The following is a 15300-nucleotide window of genomic DNA, read 5'->3' as shown; positions in this document are numbered from 1 at the left end:
GCTCTTCCGGCACAAGCTTTCCGATCCTCGCCGTCGCTATCATTGGAATCCTGGCGACAGCGTTCTTGCTCGTAAGCTACTACGTCTTCGTGATCAAATGTTGTCTCAATTGGGACCGAATCGATCTCCTTCGCCGGTTTTCGTTATCCCGGCGACGAAACGGTCAAGACCCTTTAATGGTTTACTATCCGGCGATCAGAAACTGCGGTTTGGATGAATCCGCGATTCGAGCGATTCCGATTTTCAAGTTCAAGAAGAGGGACGGAGGTGGAGAAGCGGAAGAGAAGAGCTGCCAAGAATGTTCCGTTTGTCTGAATGAGTTTGAAGAAGATGAGAAACTGAGGATTATTCCGAATTGTTGCCACTTGTTTCATATAGATTGCATCGATATCTGGCTTCAGAACAACGCCAACTGCCCTCTCTGCAGGACAAGCGTTTCCTGCGACACAAGGTTCCCTCCCGACCAGATACCGGGCCCGTTCCCCGGGGACCCAAACTCGAGCCTGAACCACGGAACCCTCGTCAGAGGTGACAGTGAATTCGTGGTTATCGAATTAGGCACTAGGAACAACGGTTCTAGCGCTCGGAACCAGAGTTTACTTGCTGAACAAGAAAGGTCAAACCTCGGCCAAGTAACGACCGGAAACACTCCTTGTTCGGTCAGTCCTTCGCCAATGAAGATCGATCAAGGGCCGTTGCGCAAAAAAGGGAGGAAATTTCATAAAGTGACGAGTATGGGGGATGAGTGTATCGACATAAGAGGCAAAGACAACGATCAATTCCGAGTTCAACCCATCAGAAGATCCATCTCAATGGATTCGTCGGCGGATCAGCAGCTGTACCTGGCGGTTCAAGAGGCGATTAACCGGCAAAACCGGCAAGTTCCGGTGGTCGGAGACGGTGGTTGTAGTAGCAGCAGCGGCAATGGCAATGGCAATGTCAGTAACAGAGTGAAGAGATCTTTCTTCTCCTTCGGAAGCAGTAGAGGTTCTAGAAGTTCCATATTGCCTGTTTACTTGGATCCCTAAGTCGCTCTTCTTTCTTTTTTGTTCCGTCCGTTTTTTTTTGTCAAGTTGGTCGTTCGTGTAGGCGTTAGAAAGTCAAAAGAGTTTGTTGACTTGTATTGCAGGTTTGAAAAAAATGAATTGTTCCTTTTCTTTTTTTTTTCTTTATTTAATTTTCTAAGATATTTAATTTTATATATATTTAGAATTTGTGGATATGTAGGTAGTGTAGATTTTAATCTATTCTTCTACGTTGATTTTTTTTAATGGGTTTCTAGTTTTAAGGTGTAAATTTTAATTTGTCCCTAGATTTTATATGTTAATAAAGCATCATTTTTCAAATTTTCTTCCTATTAAATAAACTTATATAAACACATACGATCTCAATAATCAAATCGGAATAATCCATTCAATACATTTCCTGCCCTTTTTCCGATAACAATTTATCGATGATCTAAAAATCGTAAAAGCTTTTGCCATGCAATTTTTGTGAAATTTTCGAATCAATCCAAAACTGTAAGATCACGAGAATCCCAAAAGGGAAAAGGAGGAGAGATATATGGTATGGTAGGACATGGAGGGACCATACCATATTTGATTTATCTGGATGTATAATTACTAATTAGTCGTACGATGGGGTCATCATATATATATATATATATTGAAATCGACCGTAAATTTATAAAATTTGAATCTGAATGGAATCTAGCAGTTTGACGCATAGGATCATGTTTCTTTTCCTTGTATATATATATATATAATATTGAGGTGGTGTGAATGTATGGGTTGTGTGTTTTATTGTCATCAATACTTATCTAGACAGCGATATGTACAAGGAAACAAAAAAGTCACACCAATGTCTATTGGTTGGTCCAAAAGATAAAATTATTTCTTCAGTTGGTGAAATTTGTGATACGTTGTGCAATTACTCTCAAAATGCAAATTCTTATACTTTGGGCTTTATAATTTTGAAATGATTTTTATTTTATTATATAATCTAATTCATAGGATTCATAAAGATTGGGTCACAGTAAAACTCAGAGCCCAAAGGCCCAAATAAAGCCCATGATGACCATATACAAGTTCACCGGCGAGGCCTTGCCTTTCTCCGCCGCCGGGAAAATCGAATCAGAGAGCTACCACCGTGCGATAAAGATACTGGTCGCCGTTAAGCGGGTCGTCGACTACGCCGTCAAGATCAGGGTCAAACCTGACAAGGTACGAACAAAACCCTAATCGCGTTCATTTCTCCAACCCGTCGGAATCTCCGTGCAATCGCTCTCATTTCGCTGAGCCCTTGATCGGATTTCTGGAAACAGACCGGGGTCGATGTACAGAATGTGAAGATGTCGATGAATCCGTTCCGCGAGATCGCGCTCGAAGAAGCCCTTCGAATCAAAGAGGCGGGCATCGCCGGCGAAGTCGTCGCCGTCAGCATCGGACCCGCCCAGTGCGTCGACACGCTACGGACGGGTCTAGCGATGGGTGCGGACCGGGGAATCCATGTGGAGGCGAATCCAGACCTTGTCCCTCTGACGATTGCGAAGATTATGAAGAAGCTCGCTGAGATCGAGAACCCTGGGTTGGTTTTCCTTGGTAAACAGGTACCTTGTCTGGGTTGTCATTGACTCTTTTTTTGTTAATTGAGTTTCTCTTGAATTTGAGGAATTTTTCGAACTGGGTCGAATGTTTTCTGCATGAGTTTGACTGGGCTGCCTCGAATTTTTTGGGATTTGTGGGTGGTGTTTACTGGTTAGTGTCATACGGTACAGTTTCTGAACTTCTATTAGCTTATCTGCGTTTAATTTCAGCAAAAAATGATGGGTTTCCTGCCAAATCCGACGACGCATTAGTCTTTCATATGATAATGTCCTTGAGTTGTAGGCTTAGGACAAAGACCATTGATGGTCAAAGTTGTTTGCACCTTGTTTTGCGTGAATGGTGTTTCAGGAATGTCTTGCTTTCCTCTGTTTGTGTCTTGTGAATTGCCTCAAAATCTTGTCTTTACACATTCTTCAACTGCTCTATAAGCAATAGACGATGACTGCAACCAAACTGGACAAATGGTCGCAGGATTGCTTGGTTGGCCACAGGCAACATTTGCCTCAAAGGTATGGTTTGGTGGTGGCCTTTTGCGGCACCAATACTCAGAGTTCTAGGCTTGCAGCAAGTTTTTTCCAACCTATGGATCTTGGATTCGCTAATCGCTTCCCTTTCTCAAGCTCTTGTTTCGGGTTTGTAGTTTAATCGTTTGTTTCATGTGACGATCAATGTTGTTTTAGTAGGTTGTATTGGACAAGGGCAAACAGGTGGCAACAGTGGATAGAGAAGTGGACGGCGGCCTGGAGACCGTTAGTGTGGACTTGCCTGCCGTGATAACGCAAGTTGTAAATCATCGTCAACTTTTAGTGCTTGTCTATAAATCTCATAGCTATTCCATGTGTGTATTTAGCTGATCCCATGAAATCTGCATCAACCTTGTTCTGTCATTATCACGTATTGACGCTCCTAAACACTTGTAGACTAGATGCTTGTGAATAATTAGTGGGGCAATCCCACACAAGGCTTACTTGCCCGAAATTACTAGAGCGGCTAGATTTAGAAGCAATTTCCAGATGTAGGAATTATGTTGATGATTTTTGGAGTGACAAGAATGTTTAACCTTATGTTTTGGATATCCAGGTATGACTATGATTTAGTCGTACCATTAGATGCAAAATATGTACGCCCATATGAATCTTATTATATGGAAACTAGCATTCACAATTTCACATTCAGCTTGATATCATCCTTTCGATTGCGGTTTCTGTTCTTTGGTTTCCTGTGAAGATTTTCGGTGTTTTTAATGCAGAACTGACTTGAGACCGATAAAGAAAATGACGGCCGAGGATCTGAACATAGACCTGGAACCCGACATTGAGATCGTTGAAGTCAAGGAGCCAAGAGGAAAGCAGGTGTCGTCGTTTCATCGGTGGACGAATTGATCGATAAGCTCAGAAACGAAGCTCGTCTACTTTGAAAAAGAAACCCCCTTTGTTGTGGTAATGAATGATGATGCTTCTCTTACAGACAGTGGTTGCATTATTCAGTAAAGCAGAAGTAGATAATAATAATAATAATAAAGTTTGAATCTTTAGCGCATTTTGTTCATGAGTGTTTTAAATCCATTTATCCAACTGGTATGGTTGAAGAAAATTTTATCCATCTTCTTAATATTTTCTTTTCAGATCTTGAAGCTGTCTAAGGGTCAGCTTGACACAGCGTCAAAGTCATTTGCCGTGGGACATGAGATCGCGGATTCAAATCAATCTCTCTCTATAAAAAGTAAGGAAGTATCTTCTTTTCCCAACTCTCCACTAGATAGATATCGGAATTGAATTGCAAAGTGTATCCCCCATCTCGGGTTCGAATCTCAAGTTGGAAAGGGAGCATAATTCAAATCACATGGTTCGATCCCATTCCCAAAATTAGTCTGGACCTCGACATAGAATCCATAATACCCAGCTACCCAAAAAAATCTTGAGGCTGTCCTAGGAATGGTAAGCATCTTCCCACGTTTTGCCATCTCGAAAATGGATCGTTCTTGGACACTGAGTGGGCGTATATTTAGGGTTATTTGTGGTTGAGATCGTTCTTGGTTGAGATCCTTATTTGTGGTTAAGAACTCCTAAATAAAATTAATTTTATTTTTCTGCAATTCTCTCCTAATTAATTATATACTACTTTAATAATGCATACAAAAACATTTTCTTGAAAAAAAAATCCTAAATTTAAAACTCTAAATATGTTTAATTACAATAGCGTCGTATAGGTAATCAACCGAAATCACATCTGACGGTTTGGATTCTATCGGTTTTTGGACAGTTGGGTTTAGTTAAATTAAAAAATATATATATATATATATATATAAATTGAATTCGGTTTCGGTTCGGTTCTAGGATAAATTATAATACTTGGATACAAACTAAAATAACATATTCGAACCGAATTGTGACGAAAGCAATTCAATATGTTGTGTGGTACCATACACAGCCACATAATGCAAGTTGAAAAGGAAAAAAATGTATAGAGAAAGATTTGTACAATGAATTAATCACTAATCATGCATGTCATGGCGCCCATATAGAGGAGTACGTCAGGGGACGGTTCCCCGACCAAAACGACTTTTATATCGACGTATCATTGTTATAACTTTTGTTCTTGTATAAGGTACTGTACTACTGTATATATAATATTTTTCAAATTTTGTTCTTGTATAACGTACTGTGTATATATATATATATACTATTTTTCAAGTCAATTCATGTAAAGAAACAAGAAAGAAATGGAAAAAAAAATACAAAGAGCAATAGTAATTAAGAATCTTCTACGTTTGTTATCTTTGTGTATACATGCACATACATGACACTTACGTGTATATACTGAAGTTCTTTGTCTTTCTTGCCATCATATGTTTGAATGTATCTGGATGCAGACGATGATAGCATGCATGCATACATACATACAAACATTCATGCACACATAGTACAATCGTACAGATATTGCCGTATCAACATGTGCTGGGAACCACCAAGACTGTGATTAGAGAATAGTAAGTGACGTGACTTAGGGTTTTATTTTCACAACAGTTGTCTTCAGCTAACTACAACCACATATGCATTGCAAACAAAAAAAAAATCTAAGATTTTTTTATCTTACTACTGCTTCTAGATTGCCTCAACCGAAATGTAATTTGCCAAACAAATAATATATTTATCATCTTGATAATATGATATTTACTATAGGAACCAGAGGGAGGGTCCATGCATGATAAATTCATCGACCATGGTTTGAGAATCACATGACTCTCAGACACAATATATAACATTCTCGTCGCATGCAATTATAGCTACTATAATGTATATAAACACGTATCATATTCATATCACACAATCTCCATTATTTGAATTGCCAAAACCCATCACATACCATATAACTAAACAACCATAGGTCCACTATGTAATCAATCGATATTAATTTACAATGAAAATTAACCCTAACTGCGTTAACAAAAAAAAAAATTAACCCTAACTGGTATGTATGTATGTATGTATGTATGTATGTATGTATGTATGTATGTATGTTCGTGTCTTAAACCTGATTGGACCCATCTTTGTACTCGATCTATGGCGGCCGTAAAAATGTCTGTCAGCTCATTAAATTGAAGGTGTAGAAACAACGCAACCAGATGTGACAGAGCAAAGCGAAGAGTAAAAATTTATTAGAGATGATGGTTGGTTAATCAAATGGCTATTAACGCTACACGTGTCGAGCGTGTGGATTCACGTAATCCACACAAAAAGGCTCTGTACGGACAGAGACACGATTGACTTACGATAGCCAAAGACCACCGAGTGTCGGCAGAAACATACGTATAATCACGGAGGATGTTTTTGTTGTGGACGGCGGACGGTTGTTGACGACAGCAAAACTCCGTCAATTCGATCGATTTCAGATAAGTACCTGAAATTAAAAGAATATTTTGTCGAGACCTGTGAAACACAATTTCCTTAAGTTCGATTTCCATGCCACCTCTAAAGTTTCGAGGCTATTGGAGTACGGTGAACTCCCATGATACAATGTTGTTATGGAAAAACATACGTATAATCACGGAGGATGTTTTTTTTGGTAAGCGGATATAATAGAGACGTTATCTAGACTAATCATGGGATTAGGGATACATAATATGATTAAAATATACGTTTTTATCTTCAATTTAAGATTCGAATTCGACAGAACAAACTTGTGTTTCCATTTTAATGGTTAAATTATACAATTTGGATTCACGAGATATAATTAAAGATGCCGTGAAAATAAATAAAATCGTATTTTTTTACATTTTAATCTTGATATTTTTGGTTGAGTTGGACTAATTATAATTTAAACCCAATCTAACCGAGATATCGTATGGATTGATATATATCTTTGCTATCAATTTTTTTCTTTACAAATAAAAAAAAGCAGTTTAAAGGGTTAAATACGCATCAATATTAAATTAATTATAATCTAAACCGAATCGAATATAATCAAATACAGGGAATATATATTATATATATATAGACAAAATCATTTATCACATGCCGAAAATACAATTTGTTTATATCCTAGAAAAAACAACAACCGACCGACCAGTTACGTACACGTTATGTAAAAAGGGCGGCGAAACCAGTATGCGTTTTTTTCGGACGATGTATACGAGTCAATTTTAATAAAATTTTGTAATTATAATTATTAAGGCGTTATAGATATCCTACTATATATATATATATATATATATATATGTATGTATTTATTTGTTCTCTCCTTGTGATTATAATTTATAATAAATTCCTTTTGGATGGTATATCTCATGTTCCTGGACTCCATTAGAGCCCGTTTAAGTAGTATAAACATCAATAATCCTTTTTCATTGTATTTTGAACTGACTATACGGTCTTTTTTGTTTTATAACTACAATACAACATTTCGTGTGGTTTTAACAATGATACACAAAACGTCGTCGTTTTTGGAATAGTTAGAGATTTTTCCTGTTCTCCTTGTTCACATCAACTCGAAACTAATTCTATTATAAAGTATTAATTCTTTTTTGTAATTCGGAAATTTATTTGGCAGTCGATTCAGTTATATCTCCTAAAGAACCGAAAAACTCAGGCGAATATCCCTTCTCAAATAGAGATTCGAACCTAAATTGAGAAGGAATTTTTTCTCATCTTTTTACCAATTGAATCATTCAGTTTTGGGTATATCACACTAATTAAATAGAATCTTAGCATATTGAGATCTCTTCCGAATCTTAATTTATAAAAAATGAGACTAGTAAGTTAGTAATAGTAACAAATCATACGATTGAAAACTGAGATGAAAGAAAAAATCAACTTAATTATCTGATATTTTTAAAGGCCGATTATAATGTGAACCGTTTTATTTAGAAAAACTTTGAAAATAAAAGGAAAAGAATTTTGGGATAAGAAATAGTTGGCATGCATGTGTTCGAGGGTTCCATCAGACTCATCAGAAAACGATATGTGTATGTATACATGCTTGTATGTATATATGTATCTATGCATGTAGATGTAGTACGCATATAACAAGATATAAATGCACGCAACTGGCGAGGATGATTGATAGCTTATCGTCATTTGTGTTTTATATTAAAAAAAAAAGGAAATTTGGAAATTAAGTGTCTGAAACTTTCGGACTAAATTTTTGTAGCTAACATATGAAAAAAAAAATTAACTTAATTTTAGACCATTTTTCATCACATTAAATCATAATATATACGTATAGATGCATGCATGCATATATGTATGTATGATAAATGCACGCAGCTGGCGAAGATGATTGATAGCTTATCATTTGTGTTTTATATTAAAAAAAAGAAAAATTTAAGGGAGATTAGGTGCTTGAAAACTGTCGGTCATAAAATTCTAACTAAGAAAGAAACATATGAAAAATTTAATGATTTAATTTTACACTATTTTTCATCACATGAAATCATATATTATATTATATTATATTATATTATATTATTCGAATACGCCAATTATGATTCGGATATCCTGGATAATGAGATGTCGAATATTTATGGTACCATATATAGGTAGAGTATTTTTGTCTATCGTACCTACCACATGCATGGCCAGTGTAATATCGAATCATTTCTTTAAAAATTAAAATGCATCGCGTATGAAAAGATTATCTTAAAGACCACACACATACACATAGCACGTCTGTACCCTCGTGGCTCCATTCGGGAAGTGAATTAAATAATTGTAAATAATAATTACTAATTTTAGAGATGATGCCGAAATTTATTTAAATTTCTTTTGATGATGTGTACAAAAAGCAAGAGACGTAACAGGAAGGGGAAAGTTCCCTCTTTGGACAATTCGACCGAACCATACTACACTACATATACCACATGACATAACATATATATGCATTCCCAATAATAATTTTTTTTTATTATACATAATATCGTTTGAATTCTCGTTTTGGTACGTTCGTACACGCATGACACAAAGTCCTCCACCTCCACGTCAACGTCTGCTCATTGTTTCCGACATTTATATATTTGAACCACCCAAATTAAATGCATGCAGTAAAAACGATTTTCCAAAATAAAAGTAAACCGTAATTGCCAAATTCACCACCGGTTACGCTTGTCTATAAAAGGCCGTACACTGCAAACCAAACCCTAAAACACTCCCACTTCGCCACTTAAACTCTCTCTCTCTAACAATCTAAAGCCGATATCCACTAAAAAAATGATTGCAACAAAGAACGTGACCGTACTCGAATCCATCGGTCACAGTGACTTCAAGAAAACCGACCGTCAAATGGTCGTGGACAGCTCCAAAACCGGCGTGAAGGGTCTAATAGACGCCGGTTTAACCAAACTTCCCGGAATATTCGTCCACGAGGATTCAGAATCCGAACAATTACGCAAACCCTCGAACCCTAATATCGCTGTGAACATTCCGGTGATCGATCTAGAGGGAATTTCGAGTTCGAAATCCAACTTTAGAAGCGATCAGACGAAAAGCAAAGTGGTTGATGAGATGAGGAAGGCTTGCGAGAAGTGGGGGTTCTTCCAAGTCATCAACCACGGGATCCCTAAGAACGTTCTCGACGGGATGATCCGAGGGATTCGTAGGTTCAACGAGGAGGCAGAGTCCGAGAAAGAGGCGTTTTTCTCGCGAGACCCGTCGAGAAAAGTTGCCTTTCACAACAAGGTTGACTTTCGCGAAGGCAGGGCTTATTGGAGAGACACTTTGAGATGTGTCATGGCTCCAAACCCTCCTTCCCCCGAAGAGTTGCCTTTGGCTTGCAGGTATATATATATACACACACACACTCGCATTTATAGTATATGTACGTACTCATGTACTGGTTATATTATATATATGCCTAGACATGACTAGATCCTTGTGACAGAGCCTCCCCACTTTGAAAATTGTACGTCCAACGGACAAAACTGATGAAAGTTGGTTGCTTTAATTACCAGACCGTCCGTATACAACAAATAGAGCAATGGCTACATTCAATTCAATCGGGGTGTGATCTAATACATTTTCATCAACTTTTTCTCTCGTGAAGGGAAATAATCATGGAATACACGAAAAATGTGAGGAACCTTGGGACCATTCTCTTCGAACTGATGTCGGAAGCGTTAGGGCTGGAACCGAACCATCTGAAGGACATAGGATGTCTCGAGGACTTTTACATGATGGGACACTACTACCCTCCTTGCCCTGAACCCGAACGTGCGATGGGAACCGGAACTCACACGGACAGTGGCTTCCTCACTGTTCTCCTCCAAGACCAGATCGGCGGCCTCCAAGTCCTCCATGACGACTATTGGATCGACGTTAAACCCATCCCTGATGCTCTTATTATCAATCTCGGAGATTTTCTGCAGGTATGTACTTCTTATAACTTGATTAACATTTCGATACCTATATATCTGTAATAAAAATAAAACGAATTGTTTGATATAATTATATATCTAAAGTTGTTGTTTCTATGGTTCATATGACGTGGATTTATGTTATTAGAAAGCATAAAGTTCTTGGAATTTAAGATTCCTATAGGGACCACATCTAGATTTCCATGAGAAGACAACTCGCTTTTATGGCCCGGTGTCTTACGAAATATATATATATATATATATATATATATATATATATGTGTGTGTGTGTATATATATATATGATTGTTGTTTTCAACTCTCGTAAAGTCCACATCAACACATGGTGATGCTTTTATGATGATGGGTTTTATTGTTTGGTCTATTTTGCTTTCCTCTTATTTCCAAACTATGTGGAGAATTATATGATATAACAGTGATCACCTCTTAATACCTGTAGCTGATCTCGAACGACAAGTTCATAAGCGTGTACCATCGGGTTCTGACAAAGAAAGCTGGTCCGAGGATATCGGTTGCGAGCTTTTTCGGGTCATTCGTGAAGAACGAAACTCGCCCTCGGGTTTATGGACCGATCAAGGAGCTTCTGTCCGAAGAAAACCCTCCAAAGTATCGGGAAACAAACGTGGCTGATTACTTCAATTTCAAGCATGCCAAAGGAGTTGAAGGGACCAGTGCCCTTGCCCATTTTGCACTCTGAGTTCCTAGGAACGGCCCTTCTCCAGTAGCTGCAGCAGTAACGGGAGGCCTTTTTCTGCAGTATATGTCTGTATGGTTGATTATTCTACGAGCTAGAAGATACTGTTCTTTAATTCAAATTTGTGAGTTGTTGTTATGAGTCTCTTTATATATATATATATGTTAGTCTTGGGGTTTGATCGTGGAAGAGAAATAAGTGAGCTTTTGTATGGAGTGCGTGTAACATAAGTGAAATAATTGAATGTCCGATGTCCCTTTATCCATTTTCTTCTCTGTTTTCTTTCCACTACAAAAGATAAGAAAAAAAACCCTCTGTGTTTAAGAAGTCAATTGGAACATGGACATGTGGACATGCACATTCATGCCTCATCAGCCTTTTTCCCACTCGATCCCCCTCGGATGCATGCATGCATGCTCATCTCGTGGCTGCACCATAACGTGGACTCATTTCATACCAAAGACTTGCTGTTCAATTGAAATAAATGTTCAAGCGTCACTGGATAAACCCTAAACCCATTAAAATATTAGATTCCAAATGTTGGGTTTGGTCCAAAACCGTTGGGTTTATTGGGTAGAGAGAGATTCTGGCATGGGTTTTTCTTCATATGGCCCAGAAGCTAAAAAGATACTCGGTAAACAGCGGTGGGGATAGCTAATTTAGGCGTTACAGAAACAGAACAGAACAGAGGAGCATAACACGGACAAACACCCTGCAGTCTACAGTGTTGATGAACGAGGAGATGAAGGACAACTTAGGACGCAAGAAACAAATGAAGAAGACCCACATTTGACCGAGAAACAGAAGGAAGAAGACATGTTCTCAGCTAGAGGGTTCGAAGCTCTTGAACGTTAGAGTTGATTGAAGAAAATCTGCAATTTACCATCTGTAATATCTCTTCATTCCTTATGCATATATCACATCCTTAGTTTCCTTTTTCTTTTCTAGAATGTATTCTATATATTGTAAAGAGTATCCATGTCAATATACACGTGAATTTCTTTTCTTCTTCTGCAACTTATTCGATCTTCTTCTTCCTCCCTTTCTCTTTGCTTCCGCCTCTTATTCTCCTTATTCTTTATTTGATCTAGACTCTTGATTTCTTTACAGTCTACAGATCAATTACAATATATATTTACACCCTGAATCTCTTTCCTTAAAACCCATCAGCTTCGGACATTTTCTTGTCTGGGCGTGTCATATCCTGAAATGGCGCAACTGCGATGTTCCATCAAGGCCTTTCGAGATGTACTTGCTTGTGTATTCAGTTATTGTCATGTCTCTGTACTTTGGAGGATTCTCTTCGGACAGAAGCTCTTTGATTGGTCCGTAAACTCTGGGATTCGGTAGTACGCCCGTGCTGAAGAAGCATGCTACCGAGATTCGTGGCCCAGCTCGGTTCGCTAGTACCCTGTGCTCCGCGCTTATGAACTTATCGTTCGTTAGAAGCTGCAGAAAAATCAACACCGACTCCAGAGAAATAAGCCATTACAATCTCGGTGGTTCTTTATGCTGTCAAAATGCTGAATTTGGGTTTAACTTTTCTATGTATATGTATTGAAATCGTATCGATGACTCGCCTGTAGGAAATCGCCAAAGTTAACTACGAGCGCACCGGGAACAGGAGGAACGTCGACCCAACAATCTTGATGGGAAACTTGAAGACCACCGATGTGGTCCTGAAGAAGAACTGTGATAAAGGAACTGTCTGTGTGCTTACTTGTGCCCAAAGTTAGGTCAGGCTGAGGACATGGCGGGTAGTAATGGCTAAGCACAAACAAACCCTTTGCGCAGTCCATGTCTTTTAGGGTTTCTGGGTTCAAACCTAGAGCTTCTGATAAGAGTTCGAACAGCAGATTCCCCAAGTTCATCACGTGCTTCGAGTATTCCATCATAACGTCCCTGAGAAATTCAGAAATGAAAAACTTGGGTGAAATTCATTAATTTCTTGCGTATTTTTCCAGTTATATATATAGTAAAATATACAGGAAAAAACGGATAAAAAAAAGAAGAAGTGAACCGGCAAGAATCTGGCATATCTTCCGGCTTTGGAGGATCTGGGGCAATGTAACAAGACAAGGTGTCTCTCCAGTTCGCAGATGGCGAACTGTACAGATCGAAATTACTGTTGTAACCCAATCTGTTCGTGTAATCACGCGAAAAATATCGCTTCTTGGCTTCAAGATCTTCTTCATGAAACCTACGAACTCCATCTTTCATCTCTTCAAGAACACTCAAGGGAACTCCATGGTTGATCACTTGGAAGAATCCCCACTTCTCTGCTGCGTTTCTAACATCCTCGACCACATTCTTGCGTGAAAACTCGTCCTTGAAGGCACCTTCCAGGTCTATAGTAGGAATCGCAAGAGGGAGAGGCGGTTTCCTGTCGGCTAAGGTACCTGGCTGAATATGAAAGATCCGAGGAATCTCCGTTATTCCTGAGTCGACAAGTCCTTTCACTCCTGCTTTTGTCTCGTCAAAGGCTTTTAGCTCTTTCGCACGGTCGAACTCGCCGGAGTTTGTCGCAACCATTTTTCCCGGCGAATGGTTATCTCCAAGATTTAACCTAATTGTTTATATGGGCATGGCATAAATTCTATAAATATACCGAATCAGATCGAGAATGTATACAATTAAACCCACATCCATTGTGCGATCCAAGAGAATCCGGTAAACGTCAAAAGCAAGACATTGCTGCGATTAAAAGAATGGCGGTTTGGAGTTTTGTGCGGCGGATCCAGACAAGCTAGTTGTCATTATGTTTTGTCTTCTACAAAGCGTAGTTGATGTGAGAGTACACTTCTTAGATATTTAAAGGGACATTTAAGAGAAAAAAACGAAAGATGCGTAGACGCAAACGCAACATTTTGCGTGTCACAAAGAGACAGAACAGAGTAGTAAACACATTAATTTGATCCAACAAACACAGGGTTACAAAATTATACCCCGATCATTTTTTTTTATAAATTTCATTCATATCCTGAAATGGTCCAACTTCGAATTCCCATCGAGGCCTTCCTCGAGGTATTTGCTTGAGTACTCTTGTATTGTGACGTCTCTATACTTTGGAGGGTTTTCTTCGGACAGTAGCTCTTTGATGGGTCCGTAAACTCTGGAACTCGTTCGCACACTCGTGCTGAAGAAACATGCTACCGACACTCGTGGTCCAGCTCGGTTCGCTAGTACCCTATGCTCCACGCTTATGAACTTATCGTTCGTTATGAGCTGCATATAATTTCAAAAGTTACGTAACCTAAAATCTCGGCTTCACACTATACTTTGGCTGCATGCATGCATGCTTAACGTTTCTTTGTATGGATCCTCCACTTGTTTCAGAGCTAAAATATGGTTTTTTTAAAAAGAAAAAGAAAAAGATATCATCCTAAAGTTTATGTGCCGAAATATATGGATCGATGACTTGCCTGAAGAAAATCTCCAAAGTTAACAATGAGAGCCCCCGGAAGAGGAGGAACGTCGACCCAACAATCGCGATGGAGAACTTGAAGACCGCCGATGTGGTCTTGAAGAAGAAGTGTGAGGAAAGAGTTGTCGGAATGCTTGCTTGTGCCCAAAGTTAGGTCAGGTTGTGGACATGGTGGGTAGTAATGGCAAAGAGTAATCAAGCCCTTTGCGCAGTCCATTTCTTTAAGGCTGTCGCTGTTCAAACCTAGCGCTTCTGACAGAAGTTCCAAAAGAAGGATCCCCAAGTTCATAACGTGATTCGAGTATTCGATTATAATGTCCCTGAGAAATTCGCAAAAAACATATAGTTGTGATAAGAATCACTCTTGTTCAGCGTGTTTGTGTATATATAGACGGTAAAACCCGTAAATCGAAATGTATACCTGCAGGCCTCAGGGATTTCTTCTGGTTTTGGAGGATCTGGGGACATATAACAAGCTAAGGTGTCTCTCCAGTTTGCAAAAGGAGAAATATACAGATCGAAGTTACTGTTGTAAACAACTTTCTTGGTGAAATCCCGAGAAAAGAATCTCTTCTTCGATTCACCGTCTTCGTGAAACCTGCGAACTCCATCTTTCATCTCTTCAAGAACCCTAAAAGGAACACCATGGTTGACCACTTGGAAGAATCCCCATTTCTCCGCCGCATGTCTAACCTTATCGACGACGCTC

General features: G+C 38.7%; 5 protein-coding genes across 9 annotated transcripts in view; 3 read left to right on the top strand and 2 right to left on the bottom strand.

The window, feature by feature from the left end:
- LOC104826078 (RING-H2 finger protein ATL16-like) overlaps positions 1-1161 on the top strand; it is a 2017-nt gene extending 856 nt beyond the window's left edge. The window contains exon 2 of one of the 2 annotated variants that reach the window (XM_010558596.1): positions 1-1161. In XM_010558596.1, the coding sequence (XP_010556898.1) occupies positions 1-1028 (1028 nt within the window). In that variant the 3' untranslated portion in view covers positions 1029-1161. The other variant, XM_010558597.1, reaches the window with a different exon arrangement.
- Positions 1162-2038: 877 nt separating this feature from the next.
- LOC104826077 (electron transfer flavoprotein subunit beta, mitochondrial-like) lies at positions 2039-4701 on the top strand. Of its 4 annotated transcripts, XM_010558595.1 has the most exons (6): positions 2058-2222; positions 2324-2621; positions 3036-3115; positions 3290-3384; positions 3856-4045; positions 4232-4701. In XM_010558595.1, exons 1-5 carry the CDS (start codon positions 2070-2072, stop codon positions 3986-3988), a joined length of 759 nt encoding a protein of 252 aa, XP_010556897.1. In that variant the 5' UTR covers positions 2058-2069; the 3' UTR covers positions 3989-4045; positions 4232-4701. The 4 variants fall into 4 exon arrangements, with proteins under 4 accessions (XP_010556894.1, XP_010556893.1, XP_010556897.1 ...); XM_010558590.1 differs by lacking the exon at positions 3036-3115 and having other exon boundaries at positions 2324-2608; XM_010558592.2 differs by lacking the exons at positions 3856-4045; positions 4232-4701 and having other exon boundaries at positions 2039-2222; positions 2324-2608; positions 3078-3376.
- A 4532-nt stretch (positions 4702-9233) lies between these two features.
- Positions 9234-11432, top strand: LOC104826076 (1-aminocyclopropane-1-carboxylate oxidase homolog 1-like). Its single transcript, XM_010558589.1, has 3 exons — positions 9234-9876; positions 10143-10464; positions 10913-11432. The coding sequence occupies exons 1-3, from the start codon at positions 9311-9313 to the stop codon at positions 11168-11170; spliced, it is 1146 nt and encodes a 381-aa protein (XP_010556891.1). The 5' UTR covers positions 9234-9310; the 3' UTR covers positions 11171-11432.
- A 675-nt stretch (positions 11433-12107) lies between these two features.
- On the bottom strand, positions 12108-13816 carry LOC104826075 (1-aminocyclopropane-1-carboxylate oxidase homolog 1-like). Its single transcript, XM_010558588.2, has 3 exons — positions 13188-13816; positions 12748-13069; positions 12108-12616 (listed from the first exon to the last, which is right to left on the bottom strand). The coding sequence occupies exons 1-3, from the start codon at positions 13697-13699 to the stop codon at positions 12365-12367; spliced, it is 1086 nt and encodes a 361-aa protein (XP_010556890.1). The 5' UTR covers positions 13700-13816; the 3' UTR covers positions 12108-12364.
- An 87-nt stretch (positions 13817-13903) lies between these two features.
- Positions 13904-15300, bottom strand: part of LOC104826074 (1-aminocyclopropane-1-carboxylate oxidase homolog 11-like) — a 1874-nt gene continuing 477 nt past the window's right edge. The window contains exons 2-4 of the mRNA XM_010558587.2: positions 15013-15300; positions 14590-14911; positions 13904-14392 (exon numbers count right to left, since the gene is read on the bottom strand). Coding sequence (XP_010556889.1) covers positions 14141-14392; positions 14590-14911; positions 15013-15300 — 862 coding nt within the window. The 3' untranslated portion in view covers positions 13904-14140. The remainder of the gene's footprint in view (positions 14393-14589; positions 14912-15012) is intronic.

The sequence above is a fragment of the Tarenaya hassleriana genome, unplaced genomic scaffold, assembly GCF_000463585.1.
Source record: "Tarenaya hassleriana unplaced genomic scaffold, ASM46358v1 Cleome5, whole genome shotgun sequence".
NCBI classification, from domain to species: domain Eukaryota; kingdom Viridiplantae; phylum Streptophyta; class Magnoliopsida; order Brassicales; family Cleomaceae; genus Tarenaya; species Tarenaya hassleriana.
The sequence above is the reverse complement of the archived record's forward strand: the minus strand, read 5'-3'. Positions and strand labels throughout refer to the sequence as shown.